We start from the raw sequence: 18,627 nt of genomic DNA, 5'->3' as shown, positions 1-18,627 counted from the left end.
CTAAGTGTTCCACAATTTTATTTTTTATAATTGTTTTCACCATTTTGCCCGGCACTGAAGTCAGGCTTACCGGTCTGTAATTTCCCAGATCTCCCCTGGAACCCTTTTTTAAAAAAAAAAATCGGTGTAACATTGGCCACCCTCCAATCTTCAGGTACTAGAGATGATTTTAGTAACAGGTTACACATCACTAACAGTAGGTCAACAATTTCATGTTTGAGTTCTTTTAGTACTCTGGGATGCATACCATCCAGTCCAGGTGATTTATCATATTATAGACAATTGTGTTTTCTTTTCTTTAAAAATAATCCGAAATACAAGATTCCATGTTTCAAAAATCTGTAAAACCAGGATATGTTCAATACAATCTCATGGAATCATTCATATATTACCACTGCTAGCTGGAGCTCTCTGCTGGGTTGGCCACAATTGATATGTCTGTAAGGCAGATGGGGGATTGTCCATTTTAGCCATGAATTTAATTTGATGGGTGTTAGTCAAGCAAAGAGTTTATTTAAAGTGAACTTATTTAAAGCAGACACACTGGTCTAAAGTAAAGATGTTGTGACATCCCTAATGTATTTTCAGGAATTTTTGTTTATCGTTTCGGGGCTAAAGGGTCTCCCGTACGAAGAAAGACTGAGCAAATTGCAGCTCTACACTCTCGAGGAGCGTAGGGAGAGGGGAGACATGATTGAGACATTTAAGTACATCACGGGACGGGTAGAGGTGGAAGATGATATCTTTCTTCTCAGGGGACCCTCGACCACAAGAGGACATCCGCTCAAGCTCAGGGGAGGGAAGTTTCGTGGAGACACCAGGAAATACTTCTTCACGGAGAGAGTGATTGAGCATTGGAACGAGCTTCCAGTGCAGGTGGTCGAGGCACGCAGCATCTCAGACTTCAAGAACAAATGGGATACCTATGTGGGATCCCTATGAGGTCATGCCAAGGGATAGGGTCACTAGGACTGAATGATCGGGTCAGTAGAGTGACAGTATAATTACAATTATTCTTTAGGGGGTCAGTAGATTTAAGAGGGTGGGTAAATAGTGTGGGCAGACTTGATGGGCTATGGCCCTTATCTGCCGTCATCTTTCTATCTTTCTATGTTTATTCTTGACAAAGCAAAGAAGTTGTGGTTCGGGGAGCTCACGTACGTTGTTGTCATGGGATATTTATTAGACTAGTGTAATCAAAGGTGCAGATGAAGGAGGGCCACTCCCAGCCACAAAGTACAATAGAAAAGTCATGTTTGCAGAGCATGAAGCTTTCTCCAGGACCGATGTGGCCACTGTTTGTATTCTGTAAGATTAGTGAGATTATTGGGCCCATGGGAAGCGTGCAAGCAGGGGGCGTTCAAGAGGCGTTCAAGAGAGAGCAGGATTCTCTGCAGGCTGTGATACTTTTTATTTGCCCGGTCGATAAGAAATATCCAAGAATAGTGCAGCATATGCATTCTGTTCCTCTGTGGATCATACAAAAAGGACCTCCAAGGTCTGTTTGTGGGACAATTTCTTCAAATGATTCTAATGTTGAACATAAGAACTGGGTCAGCCCAATGGTCCATCAAGCCCCCATTCTCACGGTGGCCAAGCCAGGTCCCTAGTACCTGGCCAAAACCCAAGGAGTAGCAACATTCCATACAGAATCTCAAAGAATAGCAAAATTCTGGAATCCCAGAGAGTAACAAGATTCCGGAACCCCAAAGAGTAGCAACATTCCTTGCTACCGATCCAGGGCAAGCAGTGGCTTCCCCCAGGTCTTTCTCAATAACAGACTATACAAAGGATAGTCCCAAAGGCACGCCCAGCAATGAGGCCACCTTGCAGTGCCCAGTGTTTCCTGGCAGTGACTGTGAGGAGCGAGGAGGCGGTGCAGGCATTGATTAACCCGGGATGCACAGTGCAGTATATGAACTGAACCCATGCATCCTAGCTGAGAGCACATTATCAGGAAATGCATCCTGGAAGCTCTTTTCACCATGAACTCTCCAGGCACATTTTCCCTCCCCCACCTCTTTCTGACCTGGCTAAAACTAGGAATATTTTTGGTGCATTAAAGGAGACAGTTTTCAATCATTACTGTTACTACTGCTATTATTTCTATAGCGCTACCAGACGTACACAGCACTGTACAGAGTCACAAAGGAGAAGAAAACAGTCCCTGCTCGAAAGAGCTTACAATCTAAACAGACAAACAAACAGGATGTCATGGATACAGTTAAGGGGAACGGTTGGTCAGAGTGAGGGAAGGCTGGAGACATGCTGGAAGGGGGGGCTCACAAGCAGTGCTCCCCCTAAGCTGAGCAGGAATCTTTAGGGTCACCAGATGTCCGGATTTTACATTATATTACATTACATTACTGATTTCTATTCCACCTCAACCTTGCAGTTCTGGGCGGATTACAAAAGAGACATCTGGACATTTCCAGGATGATTACAAAGAGACTTCTGGACTTTTCCAGAAGAGTTACAAGAAGATGAACATTTCCAGAGGACTGTCCAAGCGGCGGCTTTTCAAAGCCTGGCACTTTGTCCAGGTTTTGAAAAGCTTTGAGCGCGGGGGCCGCATCTGGAGGGCATCTGTACATGTGCAGATGCGACACGGCGATATCACACACACGTGCGCAGTGCGTGTGACATCACCCCACTGCATCCCTGCCTGCGCAGAGGCCCTCCAGATGCGGCCCAGAGACGAGGTTTGTGTGGGGCTGGGGTACAGAACGAGGCAGGGACTGTGGACGGGATGGGGCGGGGTTGTGGGCAGAATGGGGCAGGGCCAGGGGTAGAACAGGGCGGGGCCAGACATCCTCCTTTGCCCAGCAAAAATCTGGTAACTCTAGTTAAATTTTCAATGGCTAGAGACAGGCGGGGTTCCTTGGAGTCCTGCAGAACTTGCCTGTCCCTCACTATTGAAAATGTGATTATGAAACCGCACCACTCGCAGGTAGAATTGTAGGTGGAGGACTCCTGCTTAGCATAGAGCAGGGGTGTCAAAGTCCCTCCTCGAGGGCCGCAATCCAGTCGGGTTTTCAGGATTTCCCCAATGAATATGCATGAGATCTATTAGCATACAATGAAAGCAGTGCATGCAAATAGATCTCATGCATATTCATTGGGGAAATCCTGAAAACCCGACTGGATTGCGGCCCTCCAGGAGGGACTTTGACACCCCTGGCATAGAGGGAACAGTGCTCACAATGACGTCTTCTGTTCTCTTATGAAAACAGATCTCGCAGATTGGTTCAAGAGAGAGCAGGATTCTCTGCAGGCTGTGATACTTTTTATTTGCCCGGTCGATAAGAAATATCCAAGAATAGTGCAGCATATGCATTCTGTTCCTCTGTGGATCATACAAAAAGGACCTCCAAGGTCTGTGTGTGGGACAATTTCTTCAAATGATTCTAATGTTGAACATAAGAACTGGTTCAGCCCAATGGTCCATCAAGCCCCCATTCTCACGGTGGCCAAGCCAGGTCCCTAGTACCTGGCCAAAACCCAAGGAGTAGCAACATTCCATACAGAATCTCAAAGAATAGCAAAATTCTGGAATCCCAGAGAGTAACAAGATTCCGGAACCCCAAAGAGTAGCAACATTCCTTGCTACCGATCCAGGGCAAGCAGTGGCTTCCCCCAGGTCTTTCTCAATAACAGACTATACAAAGGATCATCTTCTTAGGTCAAGAAGATCAGGTGAGAGCCGTTTCCAGGGCAAGTGATAGGGGATGCAAAAAGGGCTATTGGCCTAGATCCCCATACTATATAGATCTCCAGCCTTTCTGAAGCTGAAAGAGATACAGTCTGTAGGTGAGCTTTGGATTCCCTCCCACATTTCTGCCCTGGGTTCCAGCATGTTAATCATCAGTCCTGGATGCTTCTTAAGAAACCAGCAGCACATTACTGCTGCCCCTGGTGTTAGGGAAGCTGGATCTCTTCATGCCAGAGAGAGGTAAATTCTACACCATTTCTTCTCAGCTTCCCTTCTTCTTGTCTTGCAGATGAGGATGACTCCACAGAACGAGCCTGTGACACGCTGCTCATGTGCATCGTCACTGTTCTGAACCATGGATTGCGCAATGGGGGAGGAGTAGGTGACATCCTCCGAAAGCCATCTAAAGATGTGAGTTTGCCTGGCATCCCTGCACTCCGGAGTGAACAATGACTTTCATTATATCTGCTCCCTTCTAATTTTATGCAGGAGAACAAAGCTGCTAAGTTACCCAGTTCCAGGTTGAAGATTTAGGCTTATCCTGGATTTTCAAGAATCCTATCCTGGTGCATTATGGAACCTGTAATGGGTAGAATCAAGGAATGCAAATACCACACTGCTTTAGGATGTAAGTTTAAAACCAGGACTGGTCAAAAATCTCTGCCCTGGAACTGGGTCATTTGGCTGCTGTGTGACTACAGTTAGAAGCTTGTAAAGAATCAATTTCCCAGAGATTCCAAGTGATCCAGCTCCAGGCTGCAGAATTGAGAGCGTCCTGGATTTCTGGTGCATTATAGGAACTTCAGCACTGATTTCAAAGGACAGGATTGGGCACTAGAAATCCCACATTGTTTTGGGATGTACTGTAAGTTCAAAACCAGGACTGGTCAAAAAGTCTCCATCCTGGACTGGGTGCTCCGTGAATACAGTTAGAAGCTTGTAGAGATGCCAAGATACCCAGGAATTTTAGGAAATTATCCAAACCTTTTTTAAAATCTGCTAAGCTGTTTGTTTGTTTGTTTTTTGTTTTTTTTTAACACATTCTCTGGCAATGAATTCTAAAGTTTAATTATGGAAAGGGATTGGGACTTGTATACCACCTTTTTGTAGTTACATTGTAGGCGCCTAAGTTTTAGTTAGGCCCGATTCTGTAATGGACGCCTAAGTGTGATTGCCATGAAATAGGTGCCTAACGTTAACCGCCTGTCTTTTAGACCGCCCCCAGTTAAAGAATCTGTCCCATAATTTCTTGGCGAAGCTTAAGTTGCTGTTTTGTCAGAAGTATCCTGCTACCTTGCCCCTTGTCAGACTTCATGAGTTCCAATAGTAAATGTTAAAATAGGTCCGGCTGCATGTCATATTGTATTAGTAATTGGGAGGAGGGTGGGAGAAAATGATTTTTTAATGTAATGTAATTTATTTCTTATATACCGCTACATCGTATTACTTGTGTAGTTAATAGTGCGTTTTATGCAGTATTTTATGTTCAATTAATTGTATTGCACTGTCGAAGTTTGCAAATCAATAAAGATTTATTGTATCAATAATAATAAATGCTAGAGGCGCATGCGCTCTTGAAAATTCGTGAGTGCTGGCGCCCTGAAGTGTGCTTCTGTGGCAACATTCTAAACCTCAGGGCGCATGCGGGGGCTGAAGGCGCACAACTGTGCTCTCTCTCTCTCTCTCCTAACCTCCCGGCTCCAGCGGCGTAGGCAGCACCAATGGCAGCAACTGAGTGGTAGACAGCAGCCCCGCTCCGGCCGTTGACCCTCCACAAACCTCCCGGCTCCAGCAGCGTAGGCAGCACTATAAACAAGCTGCTTCGCGCCCTTCTACTGCCGATTTCCTCTGCCGCGTCTCTGATGACATCATAGGAGACAGACGCGGCAGAGGAAATCGGCAGTAGAAGGCCGCGAAGCAGCGTGTTTAAAGTGCTGCCTACGCGGCTGGAGCCCCGAGGTTTGTCGGCGGTGGGAGGGTCAGGAGCAGGCCAGATCGAGCAGGACAACGGCAGTAAAAGAAGGGGGAGGGGCCGAACGGAGCAGGGAAGAGAAGGTAAGAGAAGGGAAAGGGGGGTGGGGGAAAATGCTGCTACTGCTTCTGCACAGGAAAGGGGGGGATAGGAGGGAAATGCTGTTGCTGCTGCATAGGGAAGTGGGATGGAAATGCTGCTGCACAGGGAAATGGGGAAAAATGACAGACAGACAGCGGGAGGGAGGGAGACAGAAAGAAAGAAAGACACAGGGGCAGGGAGAGGAACAGAAAGACAGACAGAGAAAGGGGGCCAGAGAGAGAGTCAGCGGGAGAGGGAAAGGGGGCTGCTTTAGGGGGAGGGGTGTGCTTGGGGCGAACAGCTTTGCTCTGGGGGGAAGACAGAAGGAGCCATGGAGAGACAGGGAGAGGGAAAGGGGGCTGCTTTGGGGGGAGGGGTGTGCTGGTGGAGACAGAAGGGGCCATGGAGAGATAGGGAAAGGGGGCTGCTTTGGGGGGAGGGGTGTGCTGGTGGAGACAGAAGGGGCCATGGAGAGATAGGGAAAGGGGGCTGCTTTGGGGGGAGGTGTGCTGGTGACAGACAGCTTTGCTCTGGGGTGGGAAGACAGAAGAGGGCCATGGATAGACATTTGGAGGGGAGGTGGGTGCTGGGGGCAGACAGCTTTGCTCGGGGGGGGGGGAGGGGGAGACAGAAGGATACAGACAGCGGCCAAGGAGAGAGTGATAAAGAAACACAGACAGACAGACATCTATTCTAGCGCCCGTTAATGTAACGGGCTTAAAGACTAGTTTCTTCAATAAAATGTTTCAACATAAAAAAAAAAAACATACCCAAAGTGGTTTACATACAGGTACTTCAAAGTATTTTCCCTATCCGTCCCAGTGGGCTGAGAACCTTTCAGTTCCCTTTTGTAGTTTTAAAGGTGCCTTTGTAAAAGTCTCCTCAAGAACTTGATAAACACCGAGAATGCAAACTCTGGAAGAGAGAGTAATTCAACATATGCAAAGAAAAAGTCTACTGGGAATAAATAACTTAAAACCGGTTGATACTCGGCCAGTGGCCATCAGTATTTTTATGTCCACTACCAGCCGTATTCAATGCTGGGACATTTCCAGGTGCCAGCACTGAATATCCGGTTATAAGTTGTCTGCCAAATCTTATGCGGTTAAGGGCGATATTTATTTATTCAGTTTTCTATACCGTTCTCCCAAGGGAGCTCAGAACGGTTTACATGAATTTATTCAGGTACTCAAACATTTTTCCCTGTTGTCCCGGAGGGCTCACAATCTTCCTAATGTACCTGGGGCAATGGGGGGGGGGGGGGATTAAGTGACTTGCCCAGGGTCACAAGGAGCAGTGTGGGTTTGAACCCACAACCCCAGGGTGCCGAGGCTGTAGCTTTAACCACTGCGCCCTTGACTGCATGAGCTCAACCGCTTAAAGATAGTACTGCTATTTCTGCAGCCCAGTTTAAGTGGTTCTCTTAATGCTGTCAAGTGGGGTGTACACAGGGGATAGAGCTTGGCTGGGACATAGGCTCCCATATTTGCATCCACAGCAATTTAGCCATAATTGCTGCCACATTTTCAGCAGAAAAGGTGAAAGCCTCTCAATGTAAGGCCATCTTTCCATCTCCGAGCATCTGGCTAAGTTTCAGGGAGCTGCTTTCTCAGCATCAGCCACCAGGATACAGGGAGTCTCTAAGCATTGGACCAAAGGTCTCACAGATTTTGTTTGTTTCTGATCATTAGGCAATAGATCTGGGGCATTCTCTCTGTTTTTGCGCCTTGCAAGTTAGATCTCAGGGCCACTCTCTTGTTTGCCGTGTTTCAGGAACTCCCCTTTTTGGGCCGAATCTTAGACACCCCAGTTTTGTGCGTTGTAAGGGCTACATCCCAGAAGCTCCCTATTTTTCTCATCGGTCATGCTGGGTCTTGGCAACTCTCCTTTTTTGTGCAATCCTTTACATTTTGTTCTCCTCTTCTCTCCCTGCAGGAGTCGCTGTTTCCTGCACGAGTGGTCTACGATCTTCTGTTCTTCTTCATCGTTATCATCATTGTCCTGAACCTGATCTTTGGGGTTATTATTGACACATTTGCTGACCTGAGAAGTGAGAAACAGAAGAAGGAGGAAGTCCTGAAGACAACCTGCTTCATATGTGGTTAGTGAGGGGGGGGGTAGAGGCCCGAGAGTGCATTACTCCTTCCTATAGAATGTTTAGAATATAATGGGGTGACAGAGAGGTAGGGTGCACCTTTGGAGACCATCTATGTAGGGGGTAATATTCAGCTGGTGGAAGTAAACGACTTCCATCCACAGGCTGACTTAACCTTGGATGTTCAATGCCAGGCATATGCGGCACCTGGCACTGAGTATCCGGGTATGTGTGTTAACATGGAAATTAACTTGGCACCGACCGATATTCAGACTTATGCCTGCTTAACCCGGTGCATAGAGTTAGGACAGATTTTTTTCTGTCATAATCTTATGCACTTACTTAGACAGGTAGCGAACTGAATATCACCGTTAACTGACTAAGTGCTGGCTCTGTACAAAGGCCCAGTTTCTATAAATGGTGCTTGAAGTTAGGTGCCTAACTTAATTTTCTTAATTGGCTTAATCGGTGCTATTAATTGAATAGCAAAAAAAATCACAAAGGGCCTCAACGAACAGGGACTTTTCTTTATTGACCCAACACGAGCTGTGTTCCTCCGTACAACGCCTGCATCAGGGCTCAGGCTTTAGGACTGATTCTGATCCCAGAAGTTTGGTAATCGTATTTTGCTCATTGGCTGACCCCCTGATGCAGGCATTGTATGTCGAACATGCTGGTAATCAAGGGCTGGGGGGTGGGGTAGAAGGATGATGACCTGTATGTGCTCCTTGTTGAAGCACGCATATTGTTGGCTTTGTATTTCATCTTTTATAAAATCAATAAAACTTTTTGAACTAAAAAAAAAAAAAAAAAGAATTCACTGGCACTCACCTCTTGCCTATAAATCTCTGCTTCTCCCCTCCCCCCAGGCCTAGAACGGGACAAGTTTGATAACAAGACAGTGTCCTTTGAAGAACACATTAAAGAGGAACACAACATCTGGAATTATCTGTATTTCATTGTACTTGTCCGGGTGAAGAATAAGACAGACTATACAGGTCCAGAGAGTTACGTCGCACAGATGATCAAGGTGAGTTATGGGCAATGGAAGAGAAGATTTTCTTTCTTTGTATAGTTTCCTGATTTCATGGAATTGGGCTGCTTTCCACAATAGTGGAGAAGTGGCATGGAAGTTATAGCAGTGGGCTGGGAACCAGGATTCAAATCTCAGTGTCTGTGTCCCCCCCCCTACCTCCCCGATGCTTGTGATCTTAGGCAGATCTTAGAGCTCGCTTAGGGGACCTTTTACTAACAGGAATTAAACCATTAGTGTATGGTTAGTAAACGAAAAACAGGCTAAAACACAAACTCTTTGAAGTATTTTGTGGTATTTGTCCTGCTTCTGCAAGCCGAACTGTGTGCTAGTGAATGAGGGCGTGATATGGGCAGAGAATGGGCACATTACACTTAACGCACGCTAACTAACTGATGCATTATTAATATGTGAGCACGTGGAGGGGCATAATAAAAAAAACAAACATCTAAGTCCATTTTTGGCCTAAGGCGCTAAGTGCCCAAAGTAGGCAGCAGGGAAATGTCCATTCTCGAAAAAAAAGTCCAAAATGTGTGTTTTTTTTTCAAGAATGGCCTACCTGTATGTTCAGGTGTTTAATCACCCAGACCACCACTACGTCTACTTTTAAGCCCTATTCCTGAAAAAAAATTTGCCCAAATGCTCAAAACAAGACCATTTAGGCATGGGAGGGACCAGCTAATTCAGAACGCCGCGGCCAAGCTTATTTTCGCAAAAGGCAAGTTTGATCACGTCTCCCCACTCCTCTCCAAGCTTCACTGGCTCCCAGTATACTCCAGAGTCCTCTATAAATGTGCCTGCATAGCCTTCAAGATCCTACATGGCGTCCTTCCTTCCGTTATCCCACTCTTTTGGAATTCCTCAAACCCACACTCCACTAGACCCTCCCAAAAACTGAAACTATCTTTCCCCTCTATAAAATGTATATCCCGCGCAGGAAAACTTGGAACATCCCTCCCCTTTAGAACCACAGAACTCTGGAACAACCTCTCATCCCCGCTCAGAAATTCAAGCTCCTTCCAATCCTTCCGCAAACACTTGAAAACTTGGCTCTTTTCTAAAATCTAATCACCTCCTGTTCTCTAATACCCTGTCCCTCTCTATCTTCTTAGCCCTCTCCCATATCCCTTCATTGTAGTTCCTTTTCCTCTTAACTTCTGTAAACCGTGCCGAGCTCTGCGCTTGCAGAGATGGTGCGGTATACAAACCTAAGGTTTAGTTTAGTTTAGTCCTTTGCCTAAAATCATGATTCTGTAACCGGCATCTGTCATAAGCGCTGGTTAGAGAATTGTGGAACCATTCCCCCTCCCCCCCACAAGCATCGCGGCAGAAGGGATGCCTAATCCCTCATGCCCAAACTTCCACAAACCCCTCGAAAGTTTGCTGGCAGGAGGGATGCCCAATCAATACATCCATACAGTGGTTATAAATAATACAAATTACAGTAAAACCACCTAAAGTCCAGCAAAAGTAAGTTCAAGAATCCATGTCTTCAAAGCCTATTGGAATCCAAGATAACTTAGCAAATCAGTCATTTGAAGGTAAAGTATTCCATAAAAACGGACGGGTATAGCAAAAAACTAAAAGTTCTATTCCGAGTAGAAGTTAGTTTCACAACCTGAAGTGCAATAGACATTTTTGAGATGACCCCAAAATATGACAAAGCTCTGGTATAATTACATATAGTGGACAGTCTTTTCTGGGATTTGGTTGGTCCTCATTAATGGATGAGGGGGGGGGGGTTAGAACTTGGTTTGTTCATTTCTGTGAGTCTCTCTGAGCCCCTGTCTCTCTTGCAGAGTAAGAACTTGGACTGGTTCCCTCGGATGCGAGCCATGTCTCTGGTCACTAACGAAGGGGAGGGTGAGCAGAATGAGATTCGCTGCCTGCAGGACAAGCTGAACTCCACTATGAGACTAGTGACGCATCTCACCTCACAGCTGAATGAGCTGAAGGAGCAGGTAATGTCTCTCTGTGGTGGCGGTTGGGGAGAGAAGGATCGTACCATTGCTGCTCATCCAGAGGAGCTACGGATGGTTGCCTCTTTGTGCTTCTAAAACAGATCATGTCTTAATGCTAGGCCCAGGAGAGAGAAGCACTGAGAAATTCCACTCGGCAGTCAGCATTAATCCAGACTCTTATAAAGGGCACAAAGAAGGAGATTCTATAAAAGGCTTCTAAAGATAGGTGCTAAGTAGGCGCCTAATTTAATTAGTATATTGGCTTCAATTATGAGCTTTAATAAGCACATAATTGAAAAAAAATTAAATGGGTGAGAGGAGCCTCTCTTATGGCGCCAAACTCCAAAGTATGCATTTATGGATGGAGAACTAAACTAAACTAAACCTTAGGTTTGTATACTGCGCCATCTCCGCAAGCGCAGAGCTCGGTACGGTTTACAGAGTTTAGAGGAAAGGAAGTACAATGAGGGGATATAGGAGAGGGACTAAGGAGATAGAGAGGGACAGGATACTGGAGAACGGGAGGTAATTAAATTTTTGAAAAGAGCCAAGTTTTCAAGTGTTTGCAGAAGGATTGGAAGGAGCTTGAATTTCTGAGCGGGGATGAGAGATTGTTCCAGAGTTCTGTGGTTCTAAAGGGGAGGGATGTTCCGAGTTTTCCTGCGCGGGATATACCTTTTATAGAGGGGAATGATAGTTTCAGTTTTTGGGAGGGTCTGGTGGAGTGTGGGTTTGAGGAATTCCAAAAGAGTGGGGTAACGGGAGGAAGGACGCCATGTAGGATCTTGAAGGCTAAGCAGGCACATTTATAGAGGACTCTGGAGAAGGACTTAGGTGCATCTAGGCATGATTTTCTAAAGCACTTAGGCGCCTATAATGTAGGCTTTTTAAACCCTGGCCTAAATTGTAGGCGCCTAAGTTTTAGTTAGGCCCGATTCTGTAATGGACGCCTAAGTGTGATTGCCATGAAATAGGTGCCTAACGTTAAGCGCCTGTCTTTTTAGACCCCCAAGTTACAGAATCTGTCTCATAATTTCTTGGCGAAGCATAAGTTGCTGTTTTGGCAGAAGTATCCTGCTACCTTGCCTCTTGTCAGGCTTCATGAGTTCCAATAGTAAATGTTAAAACAGGTCCGGCTGCTGTTTCCCTTCCATGACGACACTGAAAACTTCATGTTGCTAACAGTGTTAAAACAGCACATATCCCTGTATAGGACCAACCAACTGCATCATTATTTACTGTAACCCTTACTGCACTAGTAGTGAATTAGTATCGAGCAGGATTTATTAATCCCCTTTATGAAGTGATCCACCCAAGGCGGTGTACAATAGGGACAGCTTCAGAAACAACTCATGTTCTGCAAACATTACATTAGTGTCTTCTATTCCGTTAATACCTTTCGAACTCTAGGCAGATTACAAAAGAATTGGTCTGGGCATACCTAGTGAGATTACTCAGAATGCATTGCCAGAGGTTGTGGTAAGAGCGGATAGCGTTTGCTGGTTATAAGAAAGGTTTGGACAAGTTCCTGAAGGAAAACTCCATAGTCTGTTATGGACAAAGACAGGGGGAAAGCCACTGCTTGCCCTGGATCGGTAGTATGGAATGTTGCTACTGCTTGGGTTTTGACCAGGTACTCGAGAAATGGGCAGCGACATGGCAAATGAGGTTCAATGTGGATAAGTGCAAAGTGATGCATGTTGGTAACAAAAATCTCATGCACGAATACAGGGTGTCCGGGGCGGTACTTGGAGAGACCTCCCAGGAAAGAGACTTGGGAGTTCTGATCGACGTCGGTGATGCCGTCCATGCAATGTGCGGTGGCGGCAAAAAGGGCGAACAGAATGCTAGGAATGATAAAGAAGGGGATCATGAACAATCAGATAAGGTTATTATGCCACTGTACCGGGCCATGGTGCACCCTCACCTGGAGTACTGCGTACATGAAAAAGGGCGCGGTACTACTCGAAAGGGTCCAGAGAAGAGTGACTAAGATGGTTAAGGGGTTAGAGAAGCTGCCATACAGCGAAAGATTAGAGAAACTGGGCCTCTTCTCCCTCAAACAGAAGAGATCGAAAGGGGACATGATCGAAACATTCAAGGTACTGAAGGAGATAGATCGAATCATTCAAGGTACTGAAGGAGATAGACAAGGACAGGTTGTTCACCTTCTCCAAGGTAGAGAGAACGAGAGGGCACTCTCTAAAGTTGAAAGGGAATAGATTCCGTACAAACGTAAGGAAGTTCTTCTTCACCCAGAGAGTGGTAGAAAACTGGAATGCTCTTCCAGAGGCTGTTATAGGGGAAAACACCCTCCAGGGATTCAAGACAAAGTTAGACAAGTTCCTGCTGAACAAGAACGTATGCTGAAAGGGCTAGTCTCAGTTAGGGCACTGGTCTTTGACCAGAGGGCCGCTGCGCGAGCAGACTTCTGGGCGTGATGTACCACTGGTCTGACCCAGCAGCGGAAATTCTTATGTTCTTATTGGTCTGACCCAGTAAGGCTATTCTTATAATTAGGAGAAGCATTAGGGTCCGGGGAAATCTTGAGAAAGTTAGTAATGTAACAAAAGTAAAATGACCACATGGAAGCATAAAATACAACCAATGGGAAATGAGACAATTAAATCCTGGTAATAGCAATGACATGTTACAGTATTATAGTTTATGGTTTGTTTACTTATAATCCGCATTTCTCAAGGCGAAGTACAACAGCGCACTCCTAATAGTACTTCACAGACATGTCAGACATCTTACAAAACAACAACAGCAATAATATACATTATATTCAGCATAAAATCAAAATAAAATGCCAGCCTGACAATAATAGCAATACAATCACTTTTCCTAAACCAGGAATTCAAGGTTTTATTAAAATTTGATTTAATCTCTTATCTAATTTTGAAGCGAGTTTACAATATATAAAAAAAGAGCATGAACATAATAAAAATGCCATTAACAATACCATTAATAATTAAAAAAAACAAAACAAAACAAAAAAACAAATTACAAAGAAATATCTACTAATAATTGGCATATTAAAAAGGGATAAATGAGACAGACAGACTGGAGACAAAAGGAAATAGGATTAGAAATACAATTTGGATATGAACGAAAGACAAATAAGGAAAAAAAAAACAAAAGGAAAGGGCTCGTTGCTGCTTAATTCCTTAAGGGAGTTTAAAAAGGATACTGTAAAATTTAAATCAAATGTGAAAAGCTACTTTAAATCAATGACTCTTGAGTAGGCTTTTGAAACGTTCGAGATTAGCTTCTTCTCTAACAAGTGCTGGTAGGGTATTCCAAAGTTGAGGGGCTACGACTGAGAAAATGTCAGGCCTTTTGGTTCCTATTATATGAAGGGAGGGGATCGTCAGCCATTTACGATTAGATGATCTAAGACTGCGGGGTGGGTCATATGGGATAAGATATTGATTAACCCTTTCAGGACCAAGGGACATATTTGTCCCATAACTTTAAAATCCTATAAATTTTGATTGGGATAGTCTACAGTTCTAAATTTGATATGTACGGATTCCATATGATACTGCCTTTATGTAAACAAACTGGTTCCGACATTCATTCATTAGCGTCGTTGCCAGATTGACGAGAAGATTCACTTGCCACACTGTCCATAAGCCAGAAGTGTGATTTTTAAAATAAAAATAATGATATTTCACAAAAAAAATCAATTTTTTGGCATCTGCAAGCCCTTTTTACCATAAAAATGGTAAAAAACCACAAAAATTGGCCTACGATCCTTATGGTCCTGAAAGGGTTAATAAATTGGGGCAGTTTAGAATGAATTGTTTTTAAAAGCAAATACATAATAAAATACTCATATAATAAAAATAGAAACACATACAATCCTCATAAAAATACCATAATGTGGATGAGCTCATAGATAATTCATTAGTTTTAGCTGAGATGACTAAAAAAAGGCATCTACGAATCCTCTATAATAAAACCCTAAGCGCGCATGCGCACTTACAATGCCGTGATCCCTGCCACCGTGATGTGTGCCTCCATGGCCGTATTCTATTTGTGGTGCGCGGCACACGCGGCGGTTTCAGCGACCTACACAAAAAAAAACTGCCCACGGAGACAAACAGGAAGCGAAGGACCGCCGCACGCAGTTGCGCAATCAACTCTAACGTCTGTTTCGGGGGTGGGGGGGGGGAAATCGAGCACCCTGGAACAGGAGGACAGGGAGAGAGTGTGAGCGTTGGAGATAGCTCCACATAAGGTGCCACTGCAGCTACCCCAGCAATGGGAAGAGGAGGAGAGGGCCCGATGATAGGGAGAGACCACTGAAATTTGGAACAAACGGTGCTGCTGGACAGGGGGAAGGTAAAAAGAAGGGATAGTGGCTACTGTTGGACAGGGGGAGCAGGGAAGGGGTGCTGTTGAACAGGGGGAGGTAAAACCAATGGAGAAGCACTACTGCTGGACAGGGGGAGCAGGGAAGGGGTGCTGTTGAACAGGGGTAGATAAAACCAATGGAGAAGCACTACTGCTGGATAGGGGGAGCAGTGAAGGGGTGCAGCTAGACAGGGGGGAGGTAAAAGTAAGGGAAAAGGCCTACTGCTAGACAGTGGGAGCAGAGAAGGGGGGGATATTGCTGGACAGGGGGGAGAAAAAAGTAAGGAAGAAGGGCTGCTAGCACCCATTAATGTAACGGACTAAAAAACTAGTAGCTGTATATGATGTGAATGATCCGATGATATATGTTAATAGAAGAAAGTTTTTGACAGTCTTAGAAATATACATATTAAAACAGCACAATAGAGCATTCATATAAGAAATGTGTGATATGTCTGCAGAATAACAATAGTATCCCCTGCTAGCCAACAGTAGAGGATGAATGGACTGAGGAAGGAACAAAATGCTCTAATCCAGTGGTCTGAAACTTGTGGCCCACCAAGTACTATTTTGAGGCCCTCGGTATGTTACCATTGTTCTGGAAAGCTGCCCGCCTCACTGCTGCAACCTCACGCAAGTGCTTTCCTGAGTGTGAGGTGGAGTGGAGAGGAATTTCAGCTATACACAGCTGAAAGCAGTGCAACATGCAGAAATTGAAAAACTATATAAACAATTAAGCAATTAAGGAAAGATTTATAAACTAGAACGAGTTTTACCTCATGCAAAGTTGTCATTTCTTTAATAAGACATTAACTATTTTTTCTGCGGCCCTCCGAGTCCCTCCAAATCCAAAATGTGGCCCTTCAAAGGCTTTTGAGTTGGAGACCGCTGCTCTGACCTGACTGATCTCTTTCTCCTGCTTGACTTACAGATGACGGAACAGCGAAAACGTCGACAGCGTATGGGCTTTCAGGATGTGCAGAACAACTCAGGTGCCCAGATGGCCAGATCCCAAGCCGAAACCAACAGATAAGCGGCCCCTTTATACAAGCATCTGTGCCAGTAGTGGCTCTCATTGGGACCATCTGCTTGGGACATGGATGTGCAGCCTCTGAGGCAATTCATGACAACCACAGGATGGCATCCCAAATGGAGCCCGCTGTACCTAGAGATACTTTGAATATTCCCCCCACACAGCACATTGTATGGTTCCAGCTTTTGCTGTGACTTAATTAGGTACAGATGGGTTTCATTGGCCCAGGTACAGCTAAGGACATCTTAGGTCTTCGTATATGGCTAGTTAAGTTTCTATGGAAAGCTTGGATGACTCAGACTGAGGTATACTGGAATTCTTAAAACTTTTATCTAGCCATACCTGTAAAGTACAGCAAACGGTTACAGAAATCATCTGTAGCCCATGGATACACCAGAGAAATGCCATATGGAGCTAGCAGGGAAAGTTACCTTTGTGGCTTGTACAAAAATAACTTATTTAATGACAATTTCCTCACTCAGGTGCCTTGCTTATCTGCTTTAGTACATTGCATGGGTGACCAGGACGGGTTTATAGGTTTTCTTTCGACATACAGCACACTACTACTTTTTCCTGATTAGCAGCGAAGAGGCTGGTGACACAAAGTTCTCAGTAGCTGGTACGAGGTTTGTATCTTATCCATTGAACTTGGTGTTATTCCGGCTGCCCTGCCTTGTGGGAGCTCAGAGAACCCAATCCAGACATAGGCATAAAACCGGAGTTCTGCGGGGACTTTCCTGCTCAAATAGGAGCTGGGCACGGATGGTGGGCATAGATGGTCTGTCTGGTCAGTAGAACATACGAACGCTGGGTGGGGAGGGGGAAGTAGAACTCCAGGGGCTCACTATGAAAAAGGGGTGTAGATGTTATGGTTTTTCTTATTAAGGATATTTTATAACACTTTTTAGCCTATGAATGCATATGTAAATTGCTTTGACAAAAAAAACAAACAACAAAACAAAGATTTTAAAGTCCTAATAAAACTAAGTGGATGAAAACACTACAATATTTGTTTAATGGCTGGTGAACTGACAGATGAGGATGAAAAGCAAAAAGCAGCTGCACTAGTCTTGAAAATCAGTTCTAAGTTTGTTTTCAAAGAAAGTCTTTCTGATGTTTTTCCTGCCTTGGGCTGTTGTTGCACACTCTTTCCTCCATACAGGTGATTTGCTTCCCATTACTCTGTTCATTGTTCTCTATGCACAGTACTGATAGCAAACAGAGCAGAAGCACCCACATCACTAAAAACACTGCTGCTGATAAACAGTGCAGCAACATCACCAAGTTGGCACCACCCGCTTCATCTTTTCCATAGAATGAGATTCTGTAACATTCATCCTGCATTACACATGGTCTCTGGACCTTGTCACCAAATGGATCCCTTTAAAGACAAAAAAAAGAAAAGCAACCTCAGGTGGACATATCCAAAAAAATGCGGGCTTTCTGGGCACAGGTAATAGAGGTTCTGACCACTAAAGGAGGAGGCAAAGCACCCTAAAACTGTTTGATCGCATGGATTACGGAGAAGTGGGAAAAACAACTACACAGAATGGGGCTGGCAGCAGCTAGGTGCAAAACTCTCTGTGCCCTGGCAAACTGGAGAGAGCTCCGCAATCCGAGAATGGAATGTTAACCTTTGAGCATTATATGAAGGATGTTTTACCAAAGGGTAAAGAATGGCATTACCTTGAAAAGTTGTTGGGGGAATAGGGTCATCAGGGGGAAGGGAACCTATAAGTATAGGGATTTCTGAGAAGGAGGGGATGTAAAGTGGGGAGAAGAAGAGGGGAGGAAGAGAGTGAGAATGACTAGGGGGGGATTAGGAGGGGGACAGGTGCCTGAAGAGCCAATTGACAGCTGGTAAGAGGGAAATGTGAAGGAATTTGTAGGTGGGAGGTAGGGGATAAATTGAGGGATGAGGACAGTGGGAGAGAGAGGTATGGGGGTAGGGGATTTAAAGTAACATTGAGGCAGCAATGATTAGCAAATTAAGGTCCCCTTTTATCAGGCTGCATTAGGGAATTTTATCACAGGTCGCTGCGGTAAAACTCTGATGCTAATAGGAATTCTACAAGCGTCGGAGCTTTTACCGCATCGGCTTGCAATAAAAACCCTAATGCAGCTTGATAAGGGGGGGGGGCCCTAAACTATGCTGAAGACTTATGATTGAATAGAGCTGGATGTTACTTTAAAATATGTATAAAAAGCTGTTGAAACAAACAAAATAAAAGGAATCTCTCAGAAAAAGGTGTACGATATAATACGGGGTTATACCCGCTCAAATGAGCCCCCAAATATGTATAGGTTGGGGATGCATGGAGATACATTCCCTAAGGGAAGCCCCACCCCTCTCATTGGGTTTCTGTTGTCATCAGGCA

General features: G+C 44.8%; 1 protein-coding gene across 3 annotated transcripts in view; it reads left to right on the top strand.

The window, feature by feature from the left end:
• ITPR3 (inositol 1,4,5-trisphosphate receptor type 3) overlaps positions 1 to 17,250 on the top strand; it is a 213,002-nt gene extending 195,752 nt beyond the window's left edge. For all 3 annotated transcript variants that reach the window (XM_033917436.1, XM_033917437.1, XM_033917435.1), the window contains 5 exons: positions 4,002 to 4,123; positions 7,701 to 7,866; positions 8,730 to 8,890; positions 10,693 to 10,854; positions 16,148 to 17,250. In XM_033917436.1, coding sequence (XP_033773327.1) covers positions 4,002 to 4,123; positions 7,701 to 7,866; positions 8,730 to 8,890; positions 10,693 to 10,854; positions 16,148 to 16,249 — 713 coding nt within the window. In that variant the 3' untranslated portion in view covers positions 16,250 to 17,250. The remainder of the gene's footprint in view (positions 1 to 4,001; positions 4,124 to 7,700; positions 7,867 to 8,729; positions 8,891 to 10,692; positions 10,855 to 16,147) is intronic.
• The last annotated feature ends 1,377 nt before the right edge of the window (positions 17,251 to 18,627 follow it).

This window comes from Geotrypetes seraphini, chromosome 13 (genome assembly GCF_902459505.1).
Source record: "Geotrypetes seraphini chromosome 13, aGeoSer1.1, whole genome shotgun sequence".
Lineage (NCBI taxonomy): Eukaryota > Metazoa > Chordata > Amphibia > Gymnophiona > Dermophiidae > Geotrypetes > Geotrypetes seraphini.
The sequence above is the reverse complement of the archived record's forward strand: the minus strand, read 5'-3'. Positions and strand labels throughout refer to the sequence as shown.